Below are 27043 nucleotides of genomic sequence, written 5' to 3'. Positions count from 1 at the left end.
GATTCCGCAGCAACCACAGCACCGAGACCGCCCTACTCGCTGCCACAGATGACATCCGCTCCCTCCTCGACCAAGCCCAAACTACGGCCCTGATCCTACTCGACGTCTCCGCAGCCTTCAACACTGTCTCCCACCGCACACTCGCCGCCAGACTCCATGACGCTGGCATACGGGAAACTGCCCTCGAATGGCTCCGCTCCTTCCTCACTGGCAGGACCCAAAGAATCAGACTGCCACCCTTCCTCTCCGAACCCACAGAGATCAACTGCGGAGTACCTCAAGGATCGTCACTCAGGCCTACGCTCTTCAACATCTACATGGCCCCCCTCGCCGCCATCGTTAGACACCACGGACTCAACATAGTCTCCTATGCTGACGACACCCAGCTCATCCGCTCCCTCACCAAGGACCCCGTCACCACCAGATGCAGCTTCCAGGAAGAAATGAAGGACGTTGCATCCTGGATGAGCAGCAGCTGCCTGAAGCTCAACTCTGAGAAGACAGAGGTCCTTGTCCTCGGACCCTCCCCCACCTCTTGGGACAACACCTGGTGGCCCACCACCCTCGGCAGCCTGCCCACACCCCGGACCATGCCCGGGACCTCAGCATCGTACTCAACTCCTCCCTCTCCATGACCCGATAGGTCAACGCTGTCACCTGTACCTGCTTTAACACCCTCTGCATCCTTCGCAAGACCTTCAAATGGATCCCCCCTGAATCAAGATAAACATCACCCACGGACTCATAACCAGCAGACTGGACTACGGAAACGCCCGATACACCGGAATCAACAAGCCTCTGCTCTGCAAACTCCAGACCATACAGAACACCGCAGCTAGACTCGTCCTCGGCATCCCACGACAAGAACACATCACCCAACACCTGCAAGACCTCCACTGGCTCCCTGTTCGGAAGACATTAACATTCAAGATATTCACCCACGCTTTGAAATTAGGGGTGGGCGGAATTTGCGAAATTGCCTTTCGCAACATTTAGCAAAACAGCAAAAAATCTCTGCGAGCACGCGAAATTTTGCGTGCTCACGGAGATTTTGGGCTGATTAATGCGTTACTGAATTTGAGCTTCAACTCGCCCACCTGCTTTATCTATATCTGTAAGTGTTCGCTGTTGAGATTTAATTTTTGTGACAGGAGCATCATGCCAGAATGAATACTGCCCTGCATATTTACCCAAGAAGGTGCCACCGTTTTGTGCAATACCTCTACTCAACTGGACTTCTTTCTACTGGCTAATCAGTAAGTGCTACCTCGTTGGGTAAATGTATAGTGTTTTTCCAACACTACAGCTGCGTAAAGGGCCAGAAGAGTCTACAGCGACCATGTGTGTCTGTAACGTTGCCACCGCGCCGATGGGCGTCGGGGTCCCTCGAGTGAGCTGTCCATCATAGTGGGGGAAAGGGCGGGAAGACGTTGCACAATGCTGGTGTGTGGGCCCGGGGCCAAATGGGCGGGGCTTCCATGCAGTTCACATGCCTCTTGTTTGTAAAGGGCCAGAGACCTATCAGAGCAGCAGATGAGGAGTTAGAACCTCCTGGTGTCAGGAACTACACGGGGATTGCGCTAGAGAAACTCATGAATGCACAGAGCTCCATCAAGGATTACAGCAAATTGTTGACGGTAGATATGGGGAGACAGCACACCTGCCTAGCCTCGACCGTGCTCCCGAATGTTTTGTGCTGATTAATGCGTTACTGAATTTGAGCTTCAACTCGGGCACCTGCTTTATTTATATCTGTAAGTGCTTCCGGTTGAGGTTTAGTGACCGGAGCATCGTGCCAGAATGAATCCTGCCCTGCATATTTCTGTTTCGCCGCAGATCGCGGAAGTTTCGACATTATCGCGTTCTGCGCGGAACGCGAAAATGCCGAAATTTCACAAGTTCCGCGAGCGGAACAGAATTTGTTGCCCACCCTTACTTGAAAAGCCTGTACAACACCAGACCCTAAAACCTCAACGAGAGAATCTCCTTCTACGTACCCAAGATAAACCTCTGATCTGCTGACCTCGCCGAAACCTCATGCATCCGCAGAGCCAGAAGGGGCGGAAGAGCCTTCTCCTAAATCAATCTTTTGGTAAGGTGAGCCTTGTTCCCCCTTACTGTAATGAAAAGTAATGTGTACTGTTTGCGATTCTGATTCAAGCATGTGAATTTATGAAAGATCCAATTCTGAAGGAGAAAACGAGTAACTTACCTGTAAATTCCATTCTCCAGAATTGGTATCTTTTATAGATTTGCATGCAGTCCTCTCTCTGCCCCTATTTTGATTCACCTATTGCTAATATGTTTCCCACCTCTAAGAGGAAATGACCTCTAGGAGGAGGAGTGGAGTTCATTGCCCTTGAACCTCATCGGTTGAAGTTTGGGTATTTTCAAATGAGATTGAATGGCTTATTAATAAATACCATTTTGTAGATGTTTCTATTGGAAATTCATTTCTGTGCTGCTCAGTATGTACTGAGGCTTCCACTACGATCACAGGGAAGACTGAAACATGTGAATCTACATAAGATATAAATTCTTGAGAACTGAAGTTATAGGCAAGTAAGTAATGTTCTTCCCACATCAATCAAATAAAAGGAAACATGCACAATAAGGGCAACATTTACTGTACTTAGCCAAATGCTACAAATTATCAGTAGGTATGGATGAAAACCCACATAAAAAAAGGTTACGCTACTTAAAATTAAATCAGTAAATGGTGCCCAAGTGTAACATAATATGTATATTAAATATCAACCCTGTTCCTTTATTTAAAGCAGTTTTTAGGTATTTGCAGCAACATGTATTGGTCAGTTTAGCTTTGCTTCAATGTTCGGTGACTAATCCAGTACCTTTTTTCTGTGCTGTGAGTTTTATTACAAAGTGTTTTCTTTCTTAAACCAGGGTTGTTTTGCTTTCTCCATGATATGGTCGATTGGTGGGAGCTGTGATACTGACAGCCAAGGCAAGTTTGATACCTTCATGAGAAATATTGTATCAGGGAAGGATGAAGATCATCCAGTGCCAGCATCTGTTGGAAAATGGGAATGTCCTTTTGAGGAAAAAGGTCTGGTCTACGACTACGCGTATGAGGTATAATTTAATAGGCTTTGGTCTTTTACATACTGAAAAATAATGGGAAATAGGAGATGTTAAAGCTACCTTATTTTACTAACAATAAGCCAAAGGAATGCTACAAACACATTTCACATTTGTTCATGTACTTATGCAGCATACAAGGATGCATGTCACAATAGTCACCAGTGCTCCGCACAGGTAAGATGGTTTGTCAGTTGTCAGCTTGTTTTCTTTTGCTTATCACTGGAGGCTGGCAGGTAATTACTATGACACCAGTGCCACACTTTAAAGGCCGGCATAGGGATGATCCCTTTAGTTCCTGGTACATCATTAGAATGGCCTCTTATTTCAAGCATTCTCCAGGCCTAAGATTCACTGATGGACAAAACATCGGAATCATATATCAAATGTATTGAGCTCTATGTTATGGAGTAAAACACATTTCCCATCACCAGCCAATAAACTCTGGTTAATGTGAGGGTGTCCGATTTATATTTTTGGGGATTTAGAGAAGAACCCAGATCAAATAGTAGGCATCAGGTTAGTTGAAGATGTAAGCTTATTGTATCTACCTACAGTGAGTTCATGAGCAATCTTCCAGTTATAGAAGCAAATGTATCACTGGTTGGGGAAGATAAATAACACTATGACCTTAACCTCAGTGAGCACCCTCAGAACCAAGAAACAACCAAGGTGAAAGACTGTAAATCAAATTGAAAATGCTTTGACCAAGTTGTGAAATGTAAACACCTATCACTCCATAGAACTAATGTGTGAAAATAAGCATTTTGCTCCACCATGCAAATTAAGAGCTAGAGATACCATTTTGAACTTTTGTTTTTTCAAACACCTGTTGCAATATCTGATGTCTGAAATCATCCTCTCATTGGGGTGAGTAAGTACCATGATAAATATTACTAGCCTCTGTCCAGAAGAAGAACTCTTTCAAAGGCTCCCTACAGCAGAACAGACTGTGCCTCCTTCATTATCATGTTTGTGTACTGGGTAGGAGGACATCGGAAAGGTGAGAGTGAGTTGAGTTTCTGTAAACAAGAGAGCATAACCTGTTTTAATAATGTGCAGGAACCACTGGTCCAAGGTTATGCTGTTCTCAGCAACCCCCTAATCCCAACAGGGAGGTCATAATTCTCTGCGGCCAACTGCCAGTGGTTTTGTTAGTATTTAAAGCGGAAGAAGAGGAAGAGACATCCTGCTTCTGTCTAATAGTCACATTATTGCTATGACTTCTAAAGTATAAATAACTTTTATATTTATAACTTTTACATTAATTGAGAGTTCTGAGATGTAATAATGATTTTTGTTTCAGTACAAAAGTCGTGGGCGCTGGATACATTGGAATGACTTCATAAAGAGTACCAGTGTTGGAGAGAAGAATGCAAAAATTCAAGATATCATCGTTCCAACAATGGACACAGTCAGATATACATTTCTTATGGACTTGTGTATCAAATATGGAAAGTAAGAAATAATTCCTAAACTAAACACTGCTACTTATATTATTGTTGCTGTATGAAAACAATTACCTTAAAAAGTTTGTGTTCCAACACAATTGAAGTTTGATGGAACAAGGACCCTGATATTAACATTTTTCTGCAACTACAAAGTATATCGTACTTTTGCTATCTCTGATATTCTCTACAGAAGACTTCCCAATATCAAACCACTATTATTGAAAATAGAAAGAAGGATTCTGCCTAGTGATCAGACCTTCAACTCTTACGATGGTCATCTATTACAAGGATGTTATACCTCCTTCTCAACTAGCTCTTGCAAAAGGTTGTCACAGACTCAATCTCCTTAAAGAGTTGTTGGGGACATCTCATAGTCACTGTTCTAATTCTTCATGCAGAAATTCCAGCCTTTATCAAGTTTAAGAGTCACTGACCTCAAAGGGTTTGGTGTAACAGATATCCCATGTAGAATATTGCATTCACTGTGTTCCTTCATGAGATAGGTAGAAAAGGTTTCTATAAGACAAACCAATTTGGACCGCTTTAAACTCTGAACTGCCCTGATTACTAACAAAAACAGTTCATGCACTAAACGGAGCCTTCTAACATGAACTCCCACAAAATCTCCTGACACCGATATGGCTGCCCGCACCATGCATGACATTATTAACATCCTCAAACTCAATTTTTGACCTACACCCCCTATTTGCTTGTGGCCAGTGCACAGTATTACTTTTCAATTGAACAGTCTTTAAAATCCCTTTGTAAATGTGACAATGAATGATCTCTTATTGATCATTCTGCAGTTGAAGCTGGGAAGAGGGGAAGAAGGTATTTTATTGTGGCACAATCCAACTGGCTAGGTATCACAGTCATGATTTGAGATTTCTGTTCACAATGAGCATTATGCTGAGCATGTTGAATTGTGTGTTAAGTGGTAGAAAAATCTTTTCTCAAACCTCCTCAACAAAGGAAGAAATACACACTCAATTTTTCCCAACAAACCCACCAGAGCATGTTTAAAGCTAAACTCATTTGTATGTGGTAAATATGTTTGCATCTTTTCCCTATTAAGCCTGCAACTTTTTGAATGATTTGATAATTGTAGAGAACTGGGAAGGTGTGGATACTTATTTTTAACGTTATGCACATTAGCCTCTACTATAATAGACATCTTACTATCAGATGATGTGCCAGTACCGAGATAATTGTGTGAAGTAGTGGGTCTTTTAAGTTAAAATGTTTGGTTTCCTTGAGCCACCATTTTACTAGCCTTAATGCATAATTTGGCTTGTACTGTTTTGTTATTATTAGCCTTACTTTTTCTGATCGATACTTCTAACCTCAGCTTCCTTACCTGTAGAACATTTCTAGGCATTAGACTGGATCTGGATATTTTCAAGTAAGAGCTCCCACGCTCTACTAAGTTGTGCAGTGTGCCTCCACAGTGAACTCGCTCCACCCCCCAAAGTGCTTGGGCTCCCCACTTATAGGCACCACTCATGCACTGACGTCTGTTCCTTTCTTTCTGCAAACTTTAATGTGGATCTGGAGCATTGATCCCAACTTGTCGGTCGTCTGGCTAATTTTTTGAAGAGAAAGTGTGCTATAGAACAAATGTTTCTCAACAACAAGGTTCAAGTCGTATCTTGACTGCAGGAAGTAGATGTCAGTCATAGAAGTCCAAGGATGTGTGTCTCTGGTGCCCGGGCTCCTGTCACAACTCAAAATCTTGTTAGAAGTGTGCCCTGACATACCCGAATCAGAGACTGGTAATTGAAGCTATATGTCACCAAACCTAAGAAGAGGTTGCGCTTGAAGCAACAGGTCCTTTCCCAATCCAATATGCAGGACTGACAATGTTACAGGTTATGAGGCTGATCCCATGCTAAAATTTGGCCCTGCTCCAAGTCATCAGGTAAGTTGAAATCCAAAGCACACCAAAAACACACAAATATCCGGTGTGATCTGACCCTCTCTCAACACTCAAAGTAAGATCGGAAGCCAATCAATTTGCACTCCAAGGGTCTTTGCCTTTAGCATCTACTAACTCTGACCCTACTCCTGAATTGATCCTGGCATGCTCTGAACTTCCCAGCCCGTTGTCAACCCTGCTGCAGATAGAGGCCTTAAAGAGGTAATTCTGCAGATTTTTAAGACACTTTGGGCCTATGTACATGCAGGGGCATGCAGTCACACTTCCGCCAGTAGATTCTTCCCCACCAGTGATCCATATGTCCTACTTTCTGAGCTTGAGTTGACACCAGTCCAAACCTCCACTCCAGTTGCAGGGTCCACGTCTGTTCCGTCTGTAGCAGCGGTGCTGCTGACTCTACCTGGTGACCCTGCCAAACTCGACTCTAATGTCAGACTCTGACCTCGAACCATCATCGGCCCATACCAGGTCTATATTGCCCTATGAAATTACAAATGCACATCCAGTAACACTTAATCCTGATTCCCAACTTCTTCTATGAACCCAGTACTATTAGAAGCTGGAGGCCCTCATTACTCTGGTGACAATGACAACTTACTCCCCTTTGACCTGCCACTGCCAGCTGTTGAAACGAAGTCGAATTTTCTCACAAAATATTCTTCAACTACGGTCATTCTCTACAGAGCCCCTATTTCCCTTCAATGAGACACTCACGGAAACTTGGATGAGACCATGTTCAGCTACTTCAGTTGGTTCACCTGTAACTTAACCATGCCCCGGCGACCTTGCATTTTTCACTCAGCACCCAACACCAGAAAGCTTAGTGGTGCAAAGGTTCACCAGTCAGGTGAATCCAAATGCCTTTTCTTCCATCCCTCCAGACATCTAAGCATTGGCTGAGATGTTGTCATCAGCAGTCTAGTCTTGTGTACTTACATTGATACCATGTACAAGCATGGGACCAAAGGCACAAGTGTAGTGCTCATACAGCATGCTTGAACGCTTGCAATAAGATTTTCAGGGGAAGTCCAGGTGTCCCTAATGGACATTCCCTTTGATGGCTTACGACTATTTAGGGAGAAGGATGACAAAGTGCTTTAAGGACAGCCACAGCCCACTCTCTTGGGTTGCTTTTGTCAATTTCACGAGCAGTACAGGTAATTCCGGGGCTACTCATGAGGCCTGGCATACAAAAACGATATACCTCTCAGCCAGTGCAGCAACTGGCCTAGATGTTATGCAGTCCTACGGAATTCAGAAGTGTCCGAGGCCATTAACTTCAGCATGAACAGTTGTTATCTTCCTCCTCCTCCTCATTTTCTACAGCAGTTAGCAAGACACTCGGATTTGCCCTTCCAGAGCCACAACCATCCAGAAGGCTGTGATTTTCCTTTCCTAGCTGAAAATCCATTACATTGAATTGATGGGTTATCCAAATTTTTCATAGGGGCTATGCGCTTCCATTTATTTTGCCCCTCCCCTGCCCCCCTATTTTGTTCTCCCAGTGACAGGACAAGTTCCACCAGAATATCCCACAGTTTTGATGCAGGAGGTTAGTTTTCTTCAGACAAAGGTGCCATTTAGAGGGTACTAGAGACGGAGACATGCAAGGGGTGTTATGCATGCTACTTCCTTGTACACAAGACAGATTGAGGCCTTAGACCAATCCTAGACCCCGGACCTCTGAATACCTTTGTAAGTGAGAAATTCAAAATGCTCACTCTGGCTGAATTTGTTTTTTTCTCTGGGCCTAGAAGATTGGATGGTTGCTTTGGACTTTGAAGATGCATATTTTAATATCCCAGTTCTGCAGTCCAAGTGGGACACTACCAGTGATTCAAGGTGTGGTCAGAACATTTTCAATCAGCTGTTCTAACATCTGGGCTGACCTTGACCCATCGGGTGTCACTAAAGCAATGGTGGTGGTCACAGCCCATATATGGGGGTTGAGTATACATAAATGTCCATAACCTAATGAATGGCTGCTCATGACAGGCTTCTTGAAGTCTGTCATAGACTGCCTCTGGATGATGGTCTCCCTCTTGACGCTTCTATGGTTTTCCATCAGCAAGCCAAAGCTTACCTATCATGTATGGAGAGGATTTCCTTTATAGAGGCTGTTAGACCTGTCAGCCCTTTGGGTGGTCCCTCCTCATCATTATTTATTTTGTCCCACTTTTGCCTCAAACCCTGTTAGTATTTTTTCCTTTTTGGGAACCACCAGACTTTTTAGTATTGATGCAGATTCAGGGAGCCATTTTATCTACCCCTGGAACTTCTGTCTGAGGGCCTGAAACATAAAATGGTGGCCACCCATTGTCACCTGTGACATCACTGGAACCTACCAGCACCTTCCAGAACATTCCAGAACCCTGTGACAGTGTGAGGCAGGTTTAGAATGTTGGGAAGGCATCTCCAGGTTGGCAGTTGGAGTTGGCAGTTGGCACCTGACTGGTGAAGAGAGAGGAGCACATAACTGAAGGGGGAAGGAGTGAGGCAACAGGGGTGGAACTTGTGCCTGGAGTGGGGTCCAGAAACCCACCCTTGATACTAGTCCCTGCTGACTGAGCTCAGCCTGGAGCCCTGTGTGGGAGAAAGCAAGAAAAACCATCTTAAGGACCTGGACAGCCGGAACAGGCCTTAAAAGTAAAGAACAGCAAGTTCCTGACCTGGCTACTGGTAACTTCCTGAAGTCCGACGTCGAAAAGCCTGGAGACCTGGAGCCCGAGGTGGAGAAGCGGCGCTGACTGGAAAGCAGACGTCGTACCCGGAGCCGCCAGAGGTCGAGAGAGGGCGCCGACGGAGGTCGTGGAGAGTACCAGAGGTCGAGGAGGAAGTCACCCGAGGTCGAGTGAGCGGCGTCGACGGGGGAGTGAAGTCCGCCCTCCGGAGTCGCCGGAGACCGAGGTGAAGCGTGCCGGAGGTCGGGAGTGGAGATCGCACTCCGGAGTCGCCGGAACCTGAAGAGAATCGTGCCGGAGGTCGGGAGTGGAGGTCGCACTCCGGAGTCGCCGGAACTCGAGGAAAGGAGCACCGGAGGTCGGGAGTGGAGATCGCACTCCGGAGCCGCCGGAAGTCGACATCGAGCCGAGGCCGCCCGACGTCATCGAACCGGAGCCGCCCGAAGTCGACATCGAGCCAAGACTGCCCGACGTCAACGAACCGGAGGTCGACATCGAACCGAGGCCGCCGACATCGAACCGGAACCGCCTCCCGGCGTCGACAAGAACTGTCATTGAGCCGAGGCCGCCGACATCGAACCGGAACCGCCTCACGGCGTCGACACGACTCCAGCGGCGTCGGATCTTCATAAAAAGGGCAGTAAGTGGAATAGAGGGCGCCTAAGGCCCTGTGAAGCCCTAAGAGACCATCCTAGAGGCTAGAGAGGTGCTGGAACCCGCTTGATAGTGCCAGGGGTGAGCTGAGACTAATACAGAGGGGTTGTGTAGTGTGGGAGAGCCAGATCTCTAGATTCCCCCTTGATCTACCTCAGTTTAGGCCTCAGCCTTGTCCAAGCCAGGTAGTACACCCCTCAGGTCATCCAAAACTCTACAAGCTGGGATTGGGCCAAATCATCCCATAGTACCTCAGGAATGTGAACTGATTTTCAAGTGTCACTGTTGGATTTTATTATTTATTGAGAGCACTGTATTTATTGTATTCATCCTATTTATTGCCTCACAGTATTTATTGCCTCACAGTATTTATTGTTTCACAGTATTTATTGTCGCACAGTATTTATTGTCTCGCAGTATTTATTGCCTCGTAATATTTAATTGCCTTTTATGTAATGCACTTATATTTATGCCTTGATTATTTATGATCGACCTTATTTATTGAATCGTTGAAGTATTATTTATCTGACTTACCCTTCCACAGGAAAAGCCTTGTGTACTGTGATTGTATTATTATTTATTTAATCAGCAACTAAGAGAAAAGAAGATAAAGAGATATATTTTCAGAATAATTTTTAAGGTGTAGTGTCGTTTTTGGAACGGATGCACGCATGGTTATTGTGTGGGTATGGCGTATGCTTAGCACGGTGCCTGATCCCTGACCACTCGAGCCAAGCTACCACAGTGTATGTCTGGGAGAACACCACCACCCTTCCGGTGTGGGAGTGTTTTTCTAACAGAGGCTATCCTGCACACAGTGGTGTTCGCAGTGTTTTCACCTCTGCAGCGAGTCCAGGACATTTAGGATATGATCTCAAATGTTTCAGGCTCAATTCTGGGTTCTGGGGAGGATGGTTCTATGGCTTCTTGGGCTCCCAGCCATGTGCATTCTCCTTGTCTATGCATCCAAAGGCACATACTAGTTTTACAGTTGAACCACCGGTTTCAGTGTGCTCGACACCGGGGCAGTCTGTCCAACACCATCCGTAACTCTAAGGAGGCAGGGCGGGATCTTGAGTGGTGAAAAGTGGACACCAACGAGGATTGTGGCAGACCGCTCTCCCTACTCCACCCAGACCTCACAGTACTGAAGGATGTATTGTCTTTGATTTGGTGAGGCCAACTGAGAGAAGTGGAAATCAGAGTTCTGTCATTTTTAGTAGAGCATTGACTTCACATCAACCGTTTAGAGCTGTGGGTCTACCAGCTGGCTGTCAAAGCCTTCCTTCAACCCCACAATAGGAGGCTGATGAAGGTTCTCATGCATAACACAACTGCCATCTGGTACTGCAACAAGAAGAGCAGGGTGAGTTCCTTTGATGTTGGATGGATCAGCAGGAGATTTTTCTGGTGACCAATCACCTGGCTGGGTTCCTGAATGCCAGAGCAGGCAAATTGAGCTTGCGTCAGCTGGTGAACCACAAATGGTGCCTCTGGCCTAAGGTGGTTTAAGACATCTTCCACCTCGAATGAGCCTGCATTGAATGTACAAAGGGGTATCATGTCGATGATCATCTTCTCGAGGGGTATGCTGGTTCCAAGAAGGGAAAAGCAGTACAGAAGAGGACTCTTTTGAGGTGGCTCATCCTATGAATAAAGATATGTTGTAGTCTGGCCACAAATGAGTCCCCTGAAGGCCTAAGGGCACACTCCATCATAGCTAAAACTGCTACAATGGCATTAGCTATGGGAGTTACTGACTCTGTCATCTGCCAAGCTTCTACATGGGTGTCAATGTGCACGTTCACTACCGCATTGACAGCCAGGTCCATAGAAATTATCATTTTGCCCACTCAGTTCAGCAGGATATTTTGGTTTGAGTCCACTCCTCAGAACCTCCAGCTTTTAAAGTACTGCTTTGGTATTTATTCTGTTCTATATATTCTGTTCTAGTGCTTTGCAGGTCTTCCGCAGGTCCAGAAAATGTTTGACTCAGTGCGATTTATGCCTGGCACTGGCTAGTGAGTGGGGATGACTACTGGGCCCTCCCAAATCATTGAAACAAAAGTTCCTGGGGGAAACTGTATCCACTTTTTTAAAATAGTTCCTGTTGGCCTTAATCTTTTCTTCTTCTGCAGGTCTAGAAAGTGATCTGCTGGAATGCTTTTGGTGCAATGTTAAAGAATGGCACTAACTAGTATGAGGGGATGACTTCTCTACCCTACCTCACCATTGGGGTAAATGTTAATGGGGCTAACCTTATCCATTTTTCAGTAGTTCCTGTTTGCCTTACTGGAAACAGGCCCAAAATGCCATGTGCCAGGGCATTTTCAAGATGGCGGAAGTCCTCTGACACACTAAGCTTGAGCTCTGAAGGTTGTGGATGTGTAGGGGAGTGCACTATAGTAATCACCAGGTTCCACCCATCTCTGACACTAACATATAGTTTAAAGCAGGCCATGTACCCTCAACAAACTAGGAGACTGAAGTATGTTTGGACAAAGGCAGGGTCCTACAGTACCCAAACAGGGCATACTCAAGAATTGTCCAGGCAGCCTGTTCTCTCCCTTTCAAGTGTGCACAAGTGTTACATGTGGCTAAACAGACCTGTGAAGCAAGGGGTTGACTCTGTTGTGTCACAACACAAGGGGGTAGTGTCAAAAGGATGCCCACAGCCCCTCCACTGATGATTCTGCAGAGCTCAAGGAGTCATCCCCGCTCATTCAGGTCAACTTATTGTATAGCTCCTGGGACACAATTCCCACCTCTTTCACACCTCATTCAAGGATGAGCACAGATTGGGAGTTGGCAGAGGCTAATGCTTATTAGCATTCTGGAAGCTCAGGCAGGTTATGGGTATATTTCTAAAAGTTCCCTTTTCTTAATATTTAGTCAACATTTTTAATAACTATTAAAAATAGTGATTTAATTATTTTTCTAGCTTGTCCCTTTCCCGAGTTAGCAGTATTAGTATTTTAATCTTTGGTGTTCTACATAGGACAGTGAAAATAGCCTTTTGGGCCTTGTCAAAGTATGACCATGGTAATTTTATTTTCTACCTGTCCCACCGTTAAATGTCATGCGCCCTGTCTTGTGGCCTACAAGATCTACATAGGAGTGACTAACTAATGTTTAAAAGGGAAGTCTTAAACTGTCAATGTTTTTGACAGGTTTCACTGCGGGTTTTATTCTGTAGCATTCAGGCTAAACAGGGTAGGCCTGTAGTCATGTTTGCACTGCCATTGTAGTGGATTTCACAATAGATGCTGCAGCCCACAAGTCAAACACAAGGAGATGATGGACGGTGCGCTGAAACTTTTCAGACACTCACCCCCAGTCACAGATCTGGGTTGAATCCATCATCATTCTTTAGCTCACTTCGCCACCTCAGTTCAGTCCCAGCTATATGCAAATCAGTCTTGACCCTGTGCCTCATGGGAACAGTTGGCTTGAACTGCCAAGCCAGGTCTTCCCTGAACCGGAAACAAGCATCCTGGGACCGCTTTCTGGGTGACACCCTTCATCAGCCAGGCTAGCTTGAATCCAGTGGCAAAGTGAACAAGTAGCATTTAACTTACAGGAGCAGGGAGCACTTTCTACACCATATACTTACAGGAATGTTAAATGTGCCAATGAGGAATAAGCCTATTTAACCATGTTTAAAGAGGGAGCACCGGCATTCTACTCCTGGTTAAGTGGTAAAGTGCACAGAATTCTAAAAGCAGCTAAAATATGGTCCAGAAAAAGGCAATAAATCTGAGGTGACCTTGCAGAATAGGCAGATTTCCTACAGGTATCCTTCAGAACAAAGACTATCCATCGGAAATGTTGCACTCGGCTGAGCACAACCTATCTTACAACAAGACCGATATATTTTCTCTATTGGGGCCAGCATCTTCCTGTATTCAAATGTACTTCTCCACAAGGGCCATTGAAAGATCAGTGGTGCAATTTCTCAGGTAAGTGAGAGGACAAGCTCATGCTGCCCCCCCCCTTCCCCCAAGCAACACAGTCCTTCAATCGATGGTGTCATTCTAAGAATCTGCTTTGTGGAATGAGTGTCTTTCAGGTCATTGCAACTCAAACAATAGTGACCAATGCCTCTCTCTCAGATTGGGGTGAGCAAATGGGTCATCTACAAATCCAAGGATGATGGAGCTATATGCCAATAATGAGTTTGGCAACTAATAGAGAAGGCAGTGGGTCATTTATTTGAGTAGCATGCTAAGGAACTGGGTCAAGAAGTACCTGATAACATGAAGTCTTCAAAGCAAATTGTACTTTGCAGTCTAGAGGCTGTGTACCGAAGTTGCAAGTGTATTTACAAAAGTGGGTTTGTATTATCATATTATTTTCCTAATGTTCAATCAGAAATATTGGGTATGCCAGTGGATTTTGAGAAATTGTCTAGGGACAAGTTAGATAGCATTTCACACAATGTTAAGATCCCTGACAAACCACAAGCTCTTTAGAGTCTTCAGCTGATTTGATCAATGGGTCTTACACCATAATGGCATAGAGATGAATGTTTTGGAAACAATCTTGAACAGAGCTGTGAAGTCAAGCATATCACAATTAAAACTGCTTTTCTGATGTCAATAAAGTTAGCTAGAAAGGTTAGTGAGTTGCTCGCCATACCAATGGGTTTAACATAATTTATTTTCCAAGGATATATTAACTTTGAGAGTTAAGGCTTAGTTCATGGCTGTGTTATTTAACGCAGCCTTTTCAGATACCATATCTAGGGCCTCATGTAGGTAGCCAAATACCGGTCGGTAACGGCCGATTTTCGGTAAATATGCCGTTACCGACCGGTATTCAGACAAGTGAGATGTAGGAGTCCAAAAACCACTTTTCGGTAAATATGAGGCGGTAAATACCGATTCATAGTTACCGAATTCTAAAATACCGATTCATATTTACCGAATACATTATTAACGAATCGGTAAATATGAAGTGGTAAATATGAAGTGGTAAAAATTTAAAATGACATGTAGGAGCAGTCGGTAATTAAGAAATCCAGGAAAATCGGTAAATAAGAGTCGGTAATTAACACGGATGGAAAGCAGGTGGTAACCATCAACAATGCACATAAGCAATCCCAAAATGCAACAGCGTGGACAACATGGCCGCCATGTACGTCATTGCAAGGCGCCTACGTCTACAGGCAGCAGGACTGAGGGTGTGGCGACGGGAGGAACAAATCTACAGACAGCGCATCACACTATTCCAGCTGACTGATGCAGAGATACATGAGAGGTACAGGCTACACCCCGAAACCATCATGGACTTAATCAGGGACCTTCACCCACTCCTGGACCAGCCAATAAGAAGGGCGCACGCCATACCCCCACATGTGCAGGTGCTCTGCAGCCTACATCTGTTGGCATCCGGCAGTTATCAGGTGGTGATAGCTGCGGTGGGTGGGGTATCCCAGAGTTGCCTGTCACGTTTCTTCAGGAAGTTCCTGGATGCCATGATGCAGAGAATGCACCACTACATAAGCTTCCCAAACACACAGGCTGCACTGCAGAAAACAAAAACAGACTTTTATCACATGGCACAGTTCCCCCATGTCATCGGCTGTATTGATGGTACACACATCCCAATCTGTCCACCAGCTGAGACAGAGCACATCTACAGGAACAGGAAGTCCACCCACTCCATCAATGTGCAGGTGATCTGTGATGCAGGGAACATCATCACAGATATTGTTGCAAAGTTTCCTGGGAGCACCCACGACTCTTACATCTTCCAGAATAGTGGGATCTACACACGACTGAGAGCCGGAGAATTCGGAGAGGGATACCTGCTGGGTAAGTAACAGTGACGCCCCTTGAAACCTGCAAATCAGAGTGTATAGAGGCATGTAACTGATGGTTCCCTTTTACTCATCCAGGCGACAGTGCATATGCATGCCGTTCATTCATCCTCACTCCCTACCTACACCCAGCAACCCAGAGTGAGAGACGATACAACGTGGCACACAAATCTACACGCAATGTGGTGGAGCGCACGTTTGGACTGCTGAAGAGCAGGTTCCGCTGCCTCCACAAGAGCGGAGGCGCACGCCAGTACAAACCCATCACCTGCTGCAAGATAATTGCCACTTGTGCAATGCTGCACAACCTTGCCATTAAAAAAGGTACAGATGTGGAACTAACATATTTGGAGGACAACGAGGATGAGGCAGGCCAGCCAGAGGGCAGCGCAGCTAGAGTGCCAACTGCAATCGATGGGAGAGAGAGACGGGCAGAGATCACATGCAACTATTTCTGAGTAAGTGAGGGGACACAGCGAGTCGTGAGAAGTCATGACGTAGTTTAATGTGGCACCACGCCATGAACACATGAACAGGCCAATCTGGCAATATGCCATCTATACAATGAGTATGTCCAGGGTTACGTCACCCAATGGCAAGTGGATAAGCAGGGCCACATCAATGTTTGCGCATACGCGCTGCAGTGGTGGATTGCACGGCCTGTGCATCCTCACTAGAGCCAACCCCAAGCCGCCTGCTGCTCCTGCGTGCTTCTGGGACGGGGGGTGTGATGCTGCTGCTGGTGTCGATGCTCTCCGCAGCATCCCCTGCAGCAGTTGTCGACGCCTGACTAGTCAATAGCACCCCTAGTGCACTTGTCACCTGCACCATCCCCCGTGACAGGTCGCTGCAGCACTGTGTTAGGCCCTCCTGCATCGTCACAGAGCGCCGGCAAAGTAGGGAAGTCGCAGTTGCCAGACGGTTGAGTGCCCTGCTGGTAGTGTCCCTTCTCTGGCGTTCCCGGCGCCGTGCTTCGATGTCAGCATCTAATTTGCTGCACAACTGCTGGATTGACTGGGACATGTCCCGAATGCCCGCAGCCATGCCGCCAATGTTTGTGTCCATGTTGACTAAGCTTGTCCTCATCACCCGCATGTGCCTCTGGACTGACATTACTGCCTTTGATTGCAGGCGCTGTTGCTTCAACATTTGGCCCTCGAGCCCCAAGAAGACACCATGGCCGTCAGTGGGTGCTGGTGGACTCTGGACACGCGACCTGCGGCGCCCTCTTGCTCCCGTCTGTGCTGCCTGTGAGGTGTGGGGCACAGTGGGATGGCTCCCTTCCTGGGGCCCGGTGCGGTCTTCTGGGCCCATGCTGTCGTCTGACGAGGTGTCTAAGGCTCGTAGCCTGGCTGCTGGACGCCTCCTCATTCTCACACCTGCAAGCGGAGATGTGGCCGGTGAATCGAACATGAGTGGCGATGCTCGCTCTGGTGGTGGTGATGCTGGCTCTCGGTGAGGTGATGCTGGCTCTGTGTGCGGCGAGGCTGGCTGCGTAGGTGGTGCGGCTGCAAGTGGGCCTGCTCCCTGGTCTGAACTCGTGCTGGCTAGAGGTGATTTTTGTGGCCGGTGTGCCGTCTCCCCTGCAGCATGCCCTGTACTGCATGATGTCACATCTGTGGACAGAAAAACAACATTGGCTCAGTGTCCCCGAAGGGCTGCATTGCAAGCGTCACAATAAATCATTTCACATTCCAATCTGTCCTCTGTCTCCTTGTGCCTCGAGTGCGTGACATGCCTTGTTGCCCTGTGACATTTACGTCATGGTTAGTGTTGCCCTGACTACATCTCCCGGAATGCATTGCCTGTCTGCACTGACACGTGTGGACTGCAGTGTGATTCTCGTTTCACAATGGGGGATGTGGGATAGGGGTAGGGGCGGCTACATTGCTGTGCTTTCGTCTTACCTTGGTGTGTTGAGGCTCTGGCAGAGCTGTCGGCGTCCCCAAGACCCACGACGCTCTCTTGCTCGAGTGTGGCCGCCACCAGCTCCTCCAGTTCGGTGAGGGCAGGTGCCCTGTTGGTTCCACCTCCGGTCTGGCTGGCCTCCTTCTGGATGTCGCCCATCTTCCTCTTGGTCACAATCCTCAGGTCATACCAGCGCTTTTTGAGGACCTCAATTTCCCTGTGGGTCACTCCCACAGCATTGACCTGCGCCTGGATGGCCAGCCATATGTTGCGCTTTTCGGCCTCAGGCACTTGCAGGGATTGCCTCCCAAACAGCTTCTGGTGCTGCTTCACCACCTCCTCCACCAGCACCTGGAGTTCCTTGGGGCTGAATTTGAGCTTCCTCCTCCTTTCCCCTCCGTCTTTCTGTGTGCTCTGGCTGGACATGCTGTTCGTTTCCCGCTCGCACATGCAACTGCTCCCTGCCTCTCCTCTGCACTCCGAGCCTCTCCAGGGTCGGCTAATTATGTACACCTGCCTGGGTGTGGCCACCTCGGCTAATTGTGTACACCTGCCTGGGTGTGGGCAGTTCCTGGTTGGGTGGGCTGTCGTTGCACAGGATTAGCTGTTTCGTCAAGTCATGTGATGTTATTTACCGAATCCGTACGTACCGATTCGGTATTTTCCGATTCGGTAGATACCACCTCGGTATTTTCCGATTCGGTAGATACCACCTCGGTATTTTCCGATTCGGTAATTATCACCTCGGTATTTACCGAATCGGTGAATTCCGATTCGTATTTACCGACTGTTACCGAATCGGTAACTGTTACCGAATTTTTACCTACATATAACTTACCGATTCTAATTTACCGATTCGGTACGGCTCGGTATTTAAGAACCGGTAAAATTTATTTACCTACATGAGGCCCCTAGTGAGCACTAGAAGGCCAGACAGCTTTTTTTACCTACAGGAGTGTTTTCAAAGTTATCAATTTCACCAAACAGACAATTTCTTGATGGGTAGTGTTATGCTGAGAGCAGGAATGGCACTTCTATCACTTCTATAACGTTATGTGAGGCGCAGCCTTAGAATGCAACCTAATGGTATCTCCATATTACTGAAAAGGGCTGGCATTTTCACAGCATGGTGAGTGCTCAATCTGGTAAAATTATATAGTGCACAAATCTCTGTAAATCCTTTCACCAATATTTTAAGAGGCAACCGTCAGGATTCCAAGTGAAGAAATATTGGATGTTCTACAAGGGGCAGACTAGTGCGTACTTTTTTTCTTGAGAATGATATCTTCAGTGAATATGCAAGGCAGCCATTTTGTCTATATTCAATTCTTTTTGCACAGTTGTATTGACATGAATTAGGTGCCAAGGCTGAAAGTTTTTTTGCATGCTTAGTGGTTCACACAGTTTTTGGATAGCTTCATATCTTGCTTATCCAAGGGCCCTCATTGTCTGGGTAAGCATTCAAATGTAAAAGAAATTGCAGATCGAATAGAATCCATTATAGGAGAGAGTGTCTTTGGTAAAATTCAGTCTGATGGATTTTGTGGTCTTTCTTAAAATTCTTAATCAACCCATCTCACACCCCCCACATGCAATCTCAAATCTCTTTACACCTTCTGGAATACAAAAACTGGAGGGGGTCATTGGGTGTAATAATTTGTGTGAGTGGTGGTGTTGTCAGTGGCTTCCGGGATCATGCTACTCAACTTTAACACCACATGACATATGCGCTCTCACCAACCATTGGGAAAGCATTAAAAAAGGTTTCCGGGGACCCGTCTTCTTCTGGAACATTTCAAAGATACTAATCTGCAGAGTGGACAGAGTATTCATCAGAACCAACACTACCATACATAACTACTTCTTTGAAAATATATTATCTTAGAGGTTTAACATATAATGTGATCCCATGGAGAAAAATATGACAAATTGCTAGGCCATTCTAGGGGTTAGGTATTTTCTTTGCTTGTTAAAAATATTAAGGTTCTAATTTGCATTGCATTTGCTGTATTTTTGTTTTTAGTAATGTTAGTATTGTGTTCCTTTTTACATTTTAATCACTTTTTTATTGTACTTATTTGTTGTGATTGTAGTGTTATGTTTGAGAAATGTGGCATTATGTTGTTAATTAATTTCGATGTTTTTCTTTTTAAAAGACCATTACTGTTAGTGGGAACTACTGGTACTGGAAAATCAGTTTATGTGAAAGATAAACTAATGAACAACCTAGATAAGGAGCAATACCTTCCATTTTTCGTTAACTTCTCTGCACGCACCAGTGCCAATCAGATTCAGGTCAGTGGATACAAACGTGTTTTAATTGTCTTTCAGTATACTGCAATGTATTGTAACCATTTCAGAATCCTTGTAAATGGGAAAAAATTATACGGTGCCATTTACTTTCATGCACTTATTAAAAATCACTAAAGTAACAGTAAGTTTTTGGTAGCTGGTCATTCAGAATGAGCAGGTAAGCAGAAGGAATACAAGTGTGTATATCATGGGCAAATGGCTAAAGCGGAACAGTCATTATAAAGACAATGGTACCCAAGAGCTGTGGAAACGGACTATTGCTACAAATCTACAGGACGAAAATGCCCCCTAAAACACCAACAGATATTCCCGGAGACATCCAGGAATATGCATCTGCTGGTTAACACATTTTAGAAAATTGCAGCAATTGTAGCACCCTCTCATCCTGACCTGAAGGAACAGTGATGTGTTACAATCAATAGCCCACATATGCCTTGTGAATGATAGCTGGCAGAGCTGATATTATGACTAGGCATTGATCGGATTCTTAATACAGTTGTCTGGAATAAATTTAGCTAAAGCATACAGAGTACAAAACTGCCAATTTGCAGCCTAACTAAGCGTCTGGAAAAGAACAAACCCCTGTTAGCTGTGGTAGTAACCAAAGTAAGCTCCAGGGCATTTGCCTGTTGTTTAAATTGCCCATGGTCAACAAATACATGGTTACCTATGACACGTGAAAGTGAGATCCATTGGGTTCTTTCCATTCGAGAGATGAATATTGGCCACCAACGCAGATGTGCTGCCTACTTTCTGCACATGGCATACATCCAAAAACGGATAAACATATAGGGCCTAATTACAATGTCGCTCGGAAAGCCTCCGAGCACTGGTCGGAGGCTTTACGAGCGACATTGTAGTTTTAAACCCCGACCGCCGATGGTCGGGCAGTTCCTTCCCCGAAACGGTGTCGGTTGGAGGCAACTCTGACCGGCATTGTAATTAGGCCCTAAGTGAACGATTGTATAATAAGATCAAAGATTGGGCTGCGGAGAATTCTATTCTGCACCCCTACCAATATAGATTTAGAAACAATGTGGGTACAGGTGAACCGTGTCTTCATTTTAATTTAATCTTCGGGAAATATACAGTTGCCCAACACTCTCCCATCTATCTGCCATTTATGGATTTGACCTCCGCTTACAACTGTGTCTATCGATCAAAGCTGTGGTCAATCCTTCTAGAGAGTGGGATGAATGAGGCACTGGTTCATTTTTTTAGCTTACATGCATAGAGATATAAAGGCCCGGATTCGAGTCAACACTGGGTGGCCGGGGGTATAGGGGGGTGAGACAAGGGTCTGTTTTAGCTCCATTGATTTTTATTATATATATTAATAATCTTCACCCTTTTTTTAATAGTTCTCACCCAGGACAACCCAAGAATTAAAGGTTCTATTTTACCTTCTTTATTGCATGCTGATGGTGCGGTGTTGATGGGCCATACCCCTAGAGCCCTGCTCCTTTTAGTACAGGGATTTGTGGATTTTATGGCTTTGTTAGATTTATGCGCTAATTCAAACAAAATCTTTTATCATAACCTGCGGACCAAGGAAGTATAAAATGAACTCTCTTGTTACTGGTTCTCACTGTTTACAATGCACCAGCACTTTTTCATACCTGGGATTGGTTTTTGCTGCAAACGGTTTTTGGGCGGATCACATTGCCCATTGTAGGAATACATTTTCTAAGTCTGTTGACACAGTGTTTAGTTTACCCCAACCGGGGGTGGGGTTATTTTACCTATCTTACACATTTTTAAAACATAGTGCATTCCTATGGCAACCTATGGGGCTGAGGTTTGGGGTAACTTCAATTGTCACAATATACAGTGTGAAGAAAATAGGTTTTGTCATAAGCTTTTGGGGGGCCCATTTCCTCGCACCAATTTATTTGTCATAGTGAATTGAATCTACCCTATGTAGAAGGTTATATAAGAGATTGCCCACCCTTGTTTTGGCTAGCTGTATGGAAAAATATGGCAGCGTCCCTTACAAGAGATATGATAGAGGAATGCCTCAGTTGCGATAAAGGTTTGGATACTCTGTGGCTAGTAGGGCTGAAGACTAGTCTGCATGGGTTTGGATACGGTCATGTTTTTGATAAACCCAAGAGCCTTGATGCTGTAAGAAAAAAGGAGATACAGGCCGCTTTGTATAAGTATTATCGTGAGGAATGATTGGCCAATGAGGCTGGGAAACCGAGCGGGCCCTGTATTTGAAAGTTAAGAATGACAATCTAATAGTTGGGTACTTTAACAAACCCATGGGCTGCTGAAAGTGTAGTCTTTTGTTTCGTCTTAGAGCTGGTACTGTTAAATATTTATTATGCTTCCCCCTGGGTTGTGACAGGCGACATGTCAATCTTTACTAAAGTTTTTATTTTTTTGTGGATATTATGTGATGTACACAAAGCTTTTCCTACTTCCTGTTTTTAAGAGGCGTTTTATCGCAGGTTACAAGGAAGCATTTACCATTCTTCTTAAATTGGGCGATTATGAGTTAATTACTTTTGTTGGGACTTTTCTGAAAATTGCCATTTGAGCTCCTAATTCGATGAATACTGTATGATGTGTTTTCAGTATTTTAATAGCTGTTTTATATTGTATGTTTTTAGTATGTTCATTTCCAGGGGAGACTTCTCTGCTGAGGTGGAGGAGTGTCGCCCCACTGCTTTAAGAGCAGTGCAGGGGAAAAATAAAATGATAATAACGGAACATTATTATCATTTTATTTTTCCTTTCCTAGTGAAGAAGTGTGGCTCAATGGTTAGAGCGGCAGACCCTGATGCAGAGGTCTGGCCCGGGACCAGGGTTCAATTCCCGCCTCGGCGGCTTTTGGATTCAATTTCCCCGGACCTGATAATTCTCGCCTCGGTGCCTATTCTAATCATGGGTCCCACTGTGCAACTCTGGGCAATAGCTTGCTTAATCTCCACAACGGCCCCCACAGTGCTAGGATGCCTGGCTTCACCTTGGGGGTGCCCAGGAGTGGACATCTCACAGGAAAACCAGGAAAGGTTCCACAGCGGTATGAATACCACGCTATGAGACCCCTGGGTAGAAGTGCGCTATATAAGTACAAATACATTTACATTTACATTTAGGTGAGGGAGGTGCGGGCTGATGAGAGCAGGGGTCAGGTGAGGAGTGGAGAGCACACTCAAAGTGTGCATGAAAGTTTGACCGGCCTTCTTGGGCCGGCCATGCATTCATGCGCACTTTGCATGTTCCGCACCATGCTGCATTACACAACCTGATGGGGAACATGCACAGGCCCCCTGTCCCCATCTGAGCACCGAACAACGGTGCTCAGACCAATCGCAATGCAGCGATGTGAATGGCTTAGGGGAACCAATCACAAAGCTGCATTGCAGCGTTGTCATTGGCCTCGAAAGCCTGGGAACCCGGGTGCTTCCTGCGACGAGGGGAAGCGTCGGAGAGGCAGTGGCTGGCGACGTGACCAGCAGGTACGTTTTCTTTATTTTTTTAACTTTCTACCACTTCCCTCTCCCCTGCCACTGTTTCCTACCAGCTTCAACTGCTTATTTTGTGTTCTGTCGTTGGATGTTTTATTGATATCTGTATTTATACTTTTATGGATATATTTTATCCCACTAAAGAATATAAATGATGATGAATGAAGTGGTTGATTAATGTAAAGAGCTCTAAAACATGTACGCTGTTGGCAAAAAGTTAAATGTGAATTATCCATTGTAATAGACTGTCTAATAATTTCACCAGTTATGAAGCATTCACTAGCCAATTTCCTCCCGAAAAACAAAATTTCCCACAGAGAAACCACAACTTTAAGAACAACATACATATTGTACTGAATACATGGGCATCATTAAGAGCACATTGTATATAAAAAAAACCCACCTTTTGCGTCTTTCTTCCTGCTGTATATATTCCTTCACGTGTCACCAACGCCGTTCACTTTCTCACAAGCAGTTGTGCACAGTATATCACAGGTTACATGACATTTAATGTAACACAGTGCATTTATGATTGTTTAATTGTTTTCGCCCATATAACTAAATATATATCAAAAGAAAATCCTTAATCTTTTTTTTTCCCGGTCTTTTGTCTCCCTGTTCCCCTCCCATGTGCCTGGCAATTCATTTTGCATCTGTTGTAAATTTCCTATGAAACAATACCACTTGAGACACTGTAATATGTTATACACTGTTTACCCTGGTCTCTATCGGATTTACAGGTGACCTCCTGTAGGTTGTTACTTCAATCTTTGGTAATGCAGAGCAGTGGAACAACAGCGTACAGTAGCCACTGCCATTCTGATATTTAGGTAGGCCATAGCAAGGAGTTTTAAATAGAATAGAACAAAGCTTCACCTTTGCTCATTAATGTTTTTGAAAGTTTGAGACAGTGGCCATAAAGAAACCATCATCATTATCTTTCAGTCTAACCTCCTCAAGCTGTATAGCCCCCATCAGCTCCCATCAGCCGAAGATTCACCACAGGAAAACCCTCATAACCCCTGTACACTAGTGATAACATTCTAAGTTAAAGTACTCGAAAACCAGAGAAATCTCAAAAAGTGTTATACCCAACTGCAAAAATTTCAGAAACGATTCCACAAGGACCCTGTCATCCTCACTAATGCAAATCAAAGAGATGCAAGTCCCCCAGTGGAACATTTTGAAAGACTTAGAAATATGGTATCTGTCCAATTCAAACATCACACATTCCTAGATTATATTTAATTTTAAGCAGCATAGACACTTTCTCTGGAAAGATAATAAGAAAGCACAAGCAACTCAATAATGTTTTGCAATGGGATTGAGCTGGCCCGCCCCCAAGATGACCACCAATTTATTGGGCTCCTCTGAAATGCTCTACAGCTTGACCTGTATTATTGTCTTGGATGTCCTGAGGGTTGGAGGAGCAAAGGATACTACAGTGCTGGAGTTTAATTTATTTGCTTGAGATGCAGAAAACATTAATTCTTTGCTGTTTATCTACCCCCTTGATGGACCTGTGTTGTTGCTAGTGTGCAAGGGGATCGCATCCTTTGGTGGATTAGCTCTCTGGTTGCTGGTTTGGTGGTCCCAGATTATGTGGTAGGATCTGCATTTGAGGAGGCTGGTGTAAGAGTGCAGGGCAATGCACTCTGTTATTCAAGTCATTAAAGATGTTTCCCTATTGGTCATATGGACCTTTGTTAGCTGACACAAAGCATTGAAGGAGAGAAAACATTAACAATACATTTCTAAAACATGAAGCCCATGTGACTCCACAATAAGTGAATCGTTGAATATTGTTAAAGGGTTTTTTGGGGATTACCAATCTATCCAGTATATATGCAACTGAAAAATAAGTTTAGTAAGTACATCAATACAATAGGTGGCTGAAATATCTCAGTAAGTTAAGGTGTACAAGAATGAGATACAGAATTGTGATAGCTACCACAATACAGAAACAAATGATTGCAAACATGTGTTCCATAAAGAATCTTCCCTTCTCTCTTCTAAATGATAAGTCAGATATGGGGTCATCTATCAATGGTTGATAGTGTGGGAGCATGGACGGTGTCAGCATGATCAGACTTCAGTAGAAGTCTTGAAAAAAGAAAATAATCGTTTGGCATAAAGCTTCACACTTTCAAGAATAGGGAAAGTAGAGAGGTCTGTACCTTTCTAAGTCTAAAGTGAATCTGCATTGACTCTGTGTGAACACCAATTTCAAAGCTTAAGTTAAAAACAGGAGACTCAAAGTCCTTATCTCCCTTCATACCACCAGGGACCAATCAGACCATTACATGAGGGCATCTGCAACATTGCTCCGATTTCCCAACGCTTCAAGCGGTTCTCAACCTTGAACATCTTGCCATCCTGGTACATGATGAACAGAAGGCCCTTTTCGACCATTATTTCTCCACGTTCACTACCAATGTTCCCTCCAGGCCTCTCTATCAGCAATCTAATACAAACAATAAATCTTTCTCTAACTAATGAAATAATAAACCTGCAAGATAAGTAAAACATGCTGACAAATCAAAATGCATTTCAATTGAGGCCTGTAGTCAGGCTAAATTTAGCTAAGCATTAATGTGCACTTCGAAAACATGGTTATACATGCATACATGTAAATGAAAAATAAATGTAAAACGTGAGCAAAAGAGAAAATATTAACAGTTTTCAATTTAACTTGAAGGGGAACATATGACGCAGATCCCTGAACCCCAGAGACAACTGCTGCATAAAGATACAAAAACGGACTTTAACCATATTACATTTTTAAGACAAGGAGAACATAAAAGGCAATGCAAATAAAATCAAACTTTCTGAACAACCACCCTCCCCCACCCAGCGCATCATCCCCTTATTCCGGAGCAGCGTAGCATCAATTTAAGCAGCCATCGGTCCACACAAGAGCCCACCGCCCACAACACCATGTTCCACCAAGGAATCTTGGGCACCCACCATGTGATGCTACGAGTAGGGAAACCCTGAAGTAAGGGACCCGGGGAGTCACCTCGGATCTCGACCCTGGTCTCCCCGCGGTGGTTCAATCTCCAAATCGCGGTAATCTGCCCAGCGCCTCCAGATCTTATAATGCTTCCGGGGACATCCTCTAGCTTCAAAAATAGGGAGCTCCAAGCCCATGCAAAAGCCCAAACTATTTTTTCAAGCCGGAACTGAGGGAGCCGCTGCTGCCTTCCAATTTTTCACTATGTCCCTCTTGGCCAGAGTAAAACCTAAGAGCATGAGATGACGCTTGCAAATATTGCCCCGATCCCTTCCATCTCATGCAGGAGAACTAACTTCGGCGATCTAGGAAGTTCCCATCCCAGGACCTCAGAGAGACAGACCAGAACTCCCCTCCAGAATCGTTCGTGCAATGCCATATAGTGTGTAACAGGGTCCCCTCCTCATATTCGAAACAGAGACACACCAGGGAGGCCACCAATCCCGCCCTCCAGAGCCGAAATCTGGTATAATACACTCAATGAAGATATTTAAATTTAATAAGCCGCAATCTCATTGCAATAGCCACCCCCCGCGGGGAAGCCAAAGCCTCCGTCCAATCCTCCTCATCCATCTGACCCACATACCCCTCCCATGCCTCCCTCAAACGCTGCAGGGATGGGGAACAATGCGTAACCAAGGATTGGTAAATTTTCAAGATCTTATGATCTAGGAGGTCCCCCAAAAATACC

General features: G+C 45.0%; 1 protein-coding gene across 1 annotated transcript in view; it reads left to right on the top strand.

Moving 5' to 3' along the window:
- The window catches only part of DNAH12 (dynein axonemal heavy chain 12), a 1449067-nt gene that overhangs the window by 546573 nt on the left and 875451 nt on the right, over positions 1 to 27043 (top strand). The window contains exons 36-38 of the mRNA XM_085624669.1: positions 2905 to 3093; positions 4406 to 4557; positions 19707 to 19845. Coding sequence (XP_085480795.1) covers positions 2905 to 3093; positions 4406 to 4557; positions 19707 to 19845 — 480 coding nt within the window. The remainder of the gene's footprint in view (positions 1 to 2904; positions 3094 to 4405; positions 4558 to 19706; positions 19846 to 27043) is intronic.

This window comes from Triturus cristatus, chromosome 9, assembly GCF_964204655.1.
Source record: "Triturus cristatus chromosome 9, aTriCri1.1, whole genome shotgun sequence".
Taxonomy (NCBI): domain Eukaryota; kingdom Metazoa; phylum Chordata; class Amphibia; order Caudata; family Salamandridae; genus Triturus; species Triturus cristatus.
Note: the sequence above shows the minus strand (reverse complement) of the source record. Positions and strands in the feature narration are given on the sequence as shown.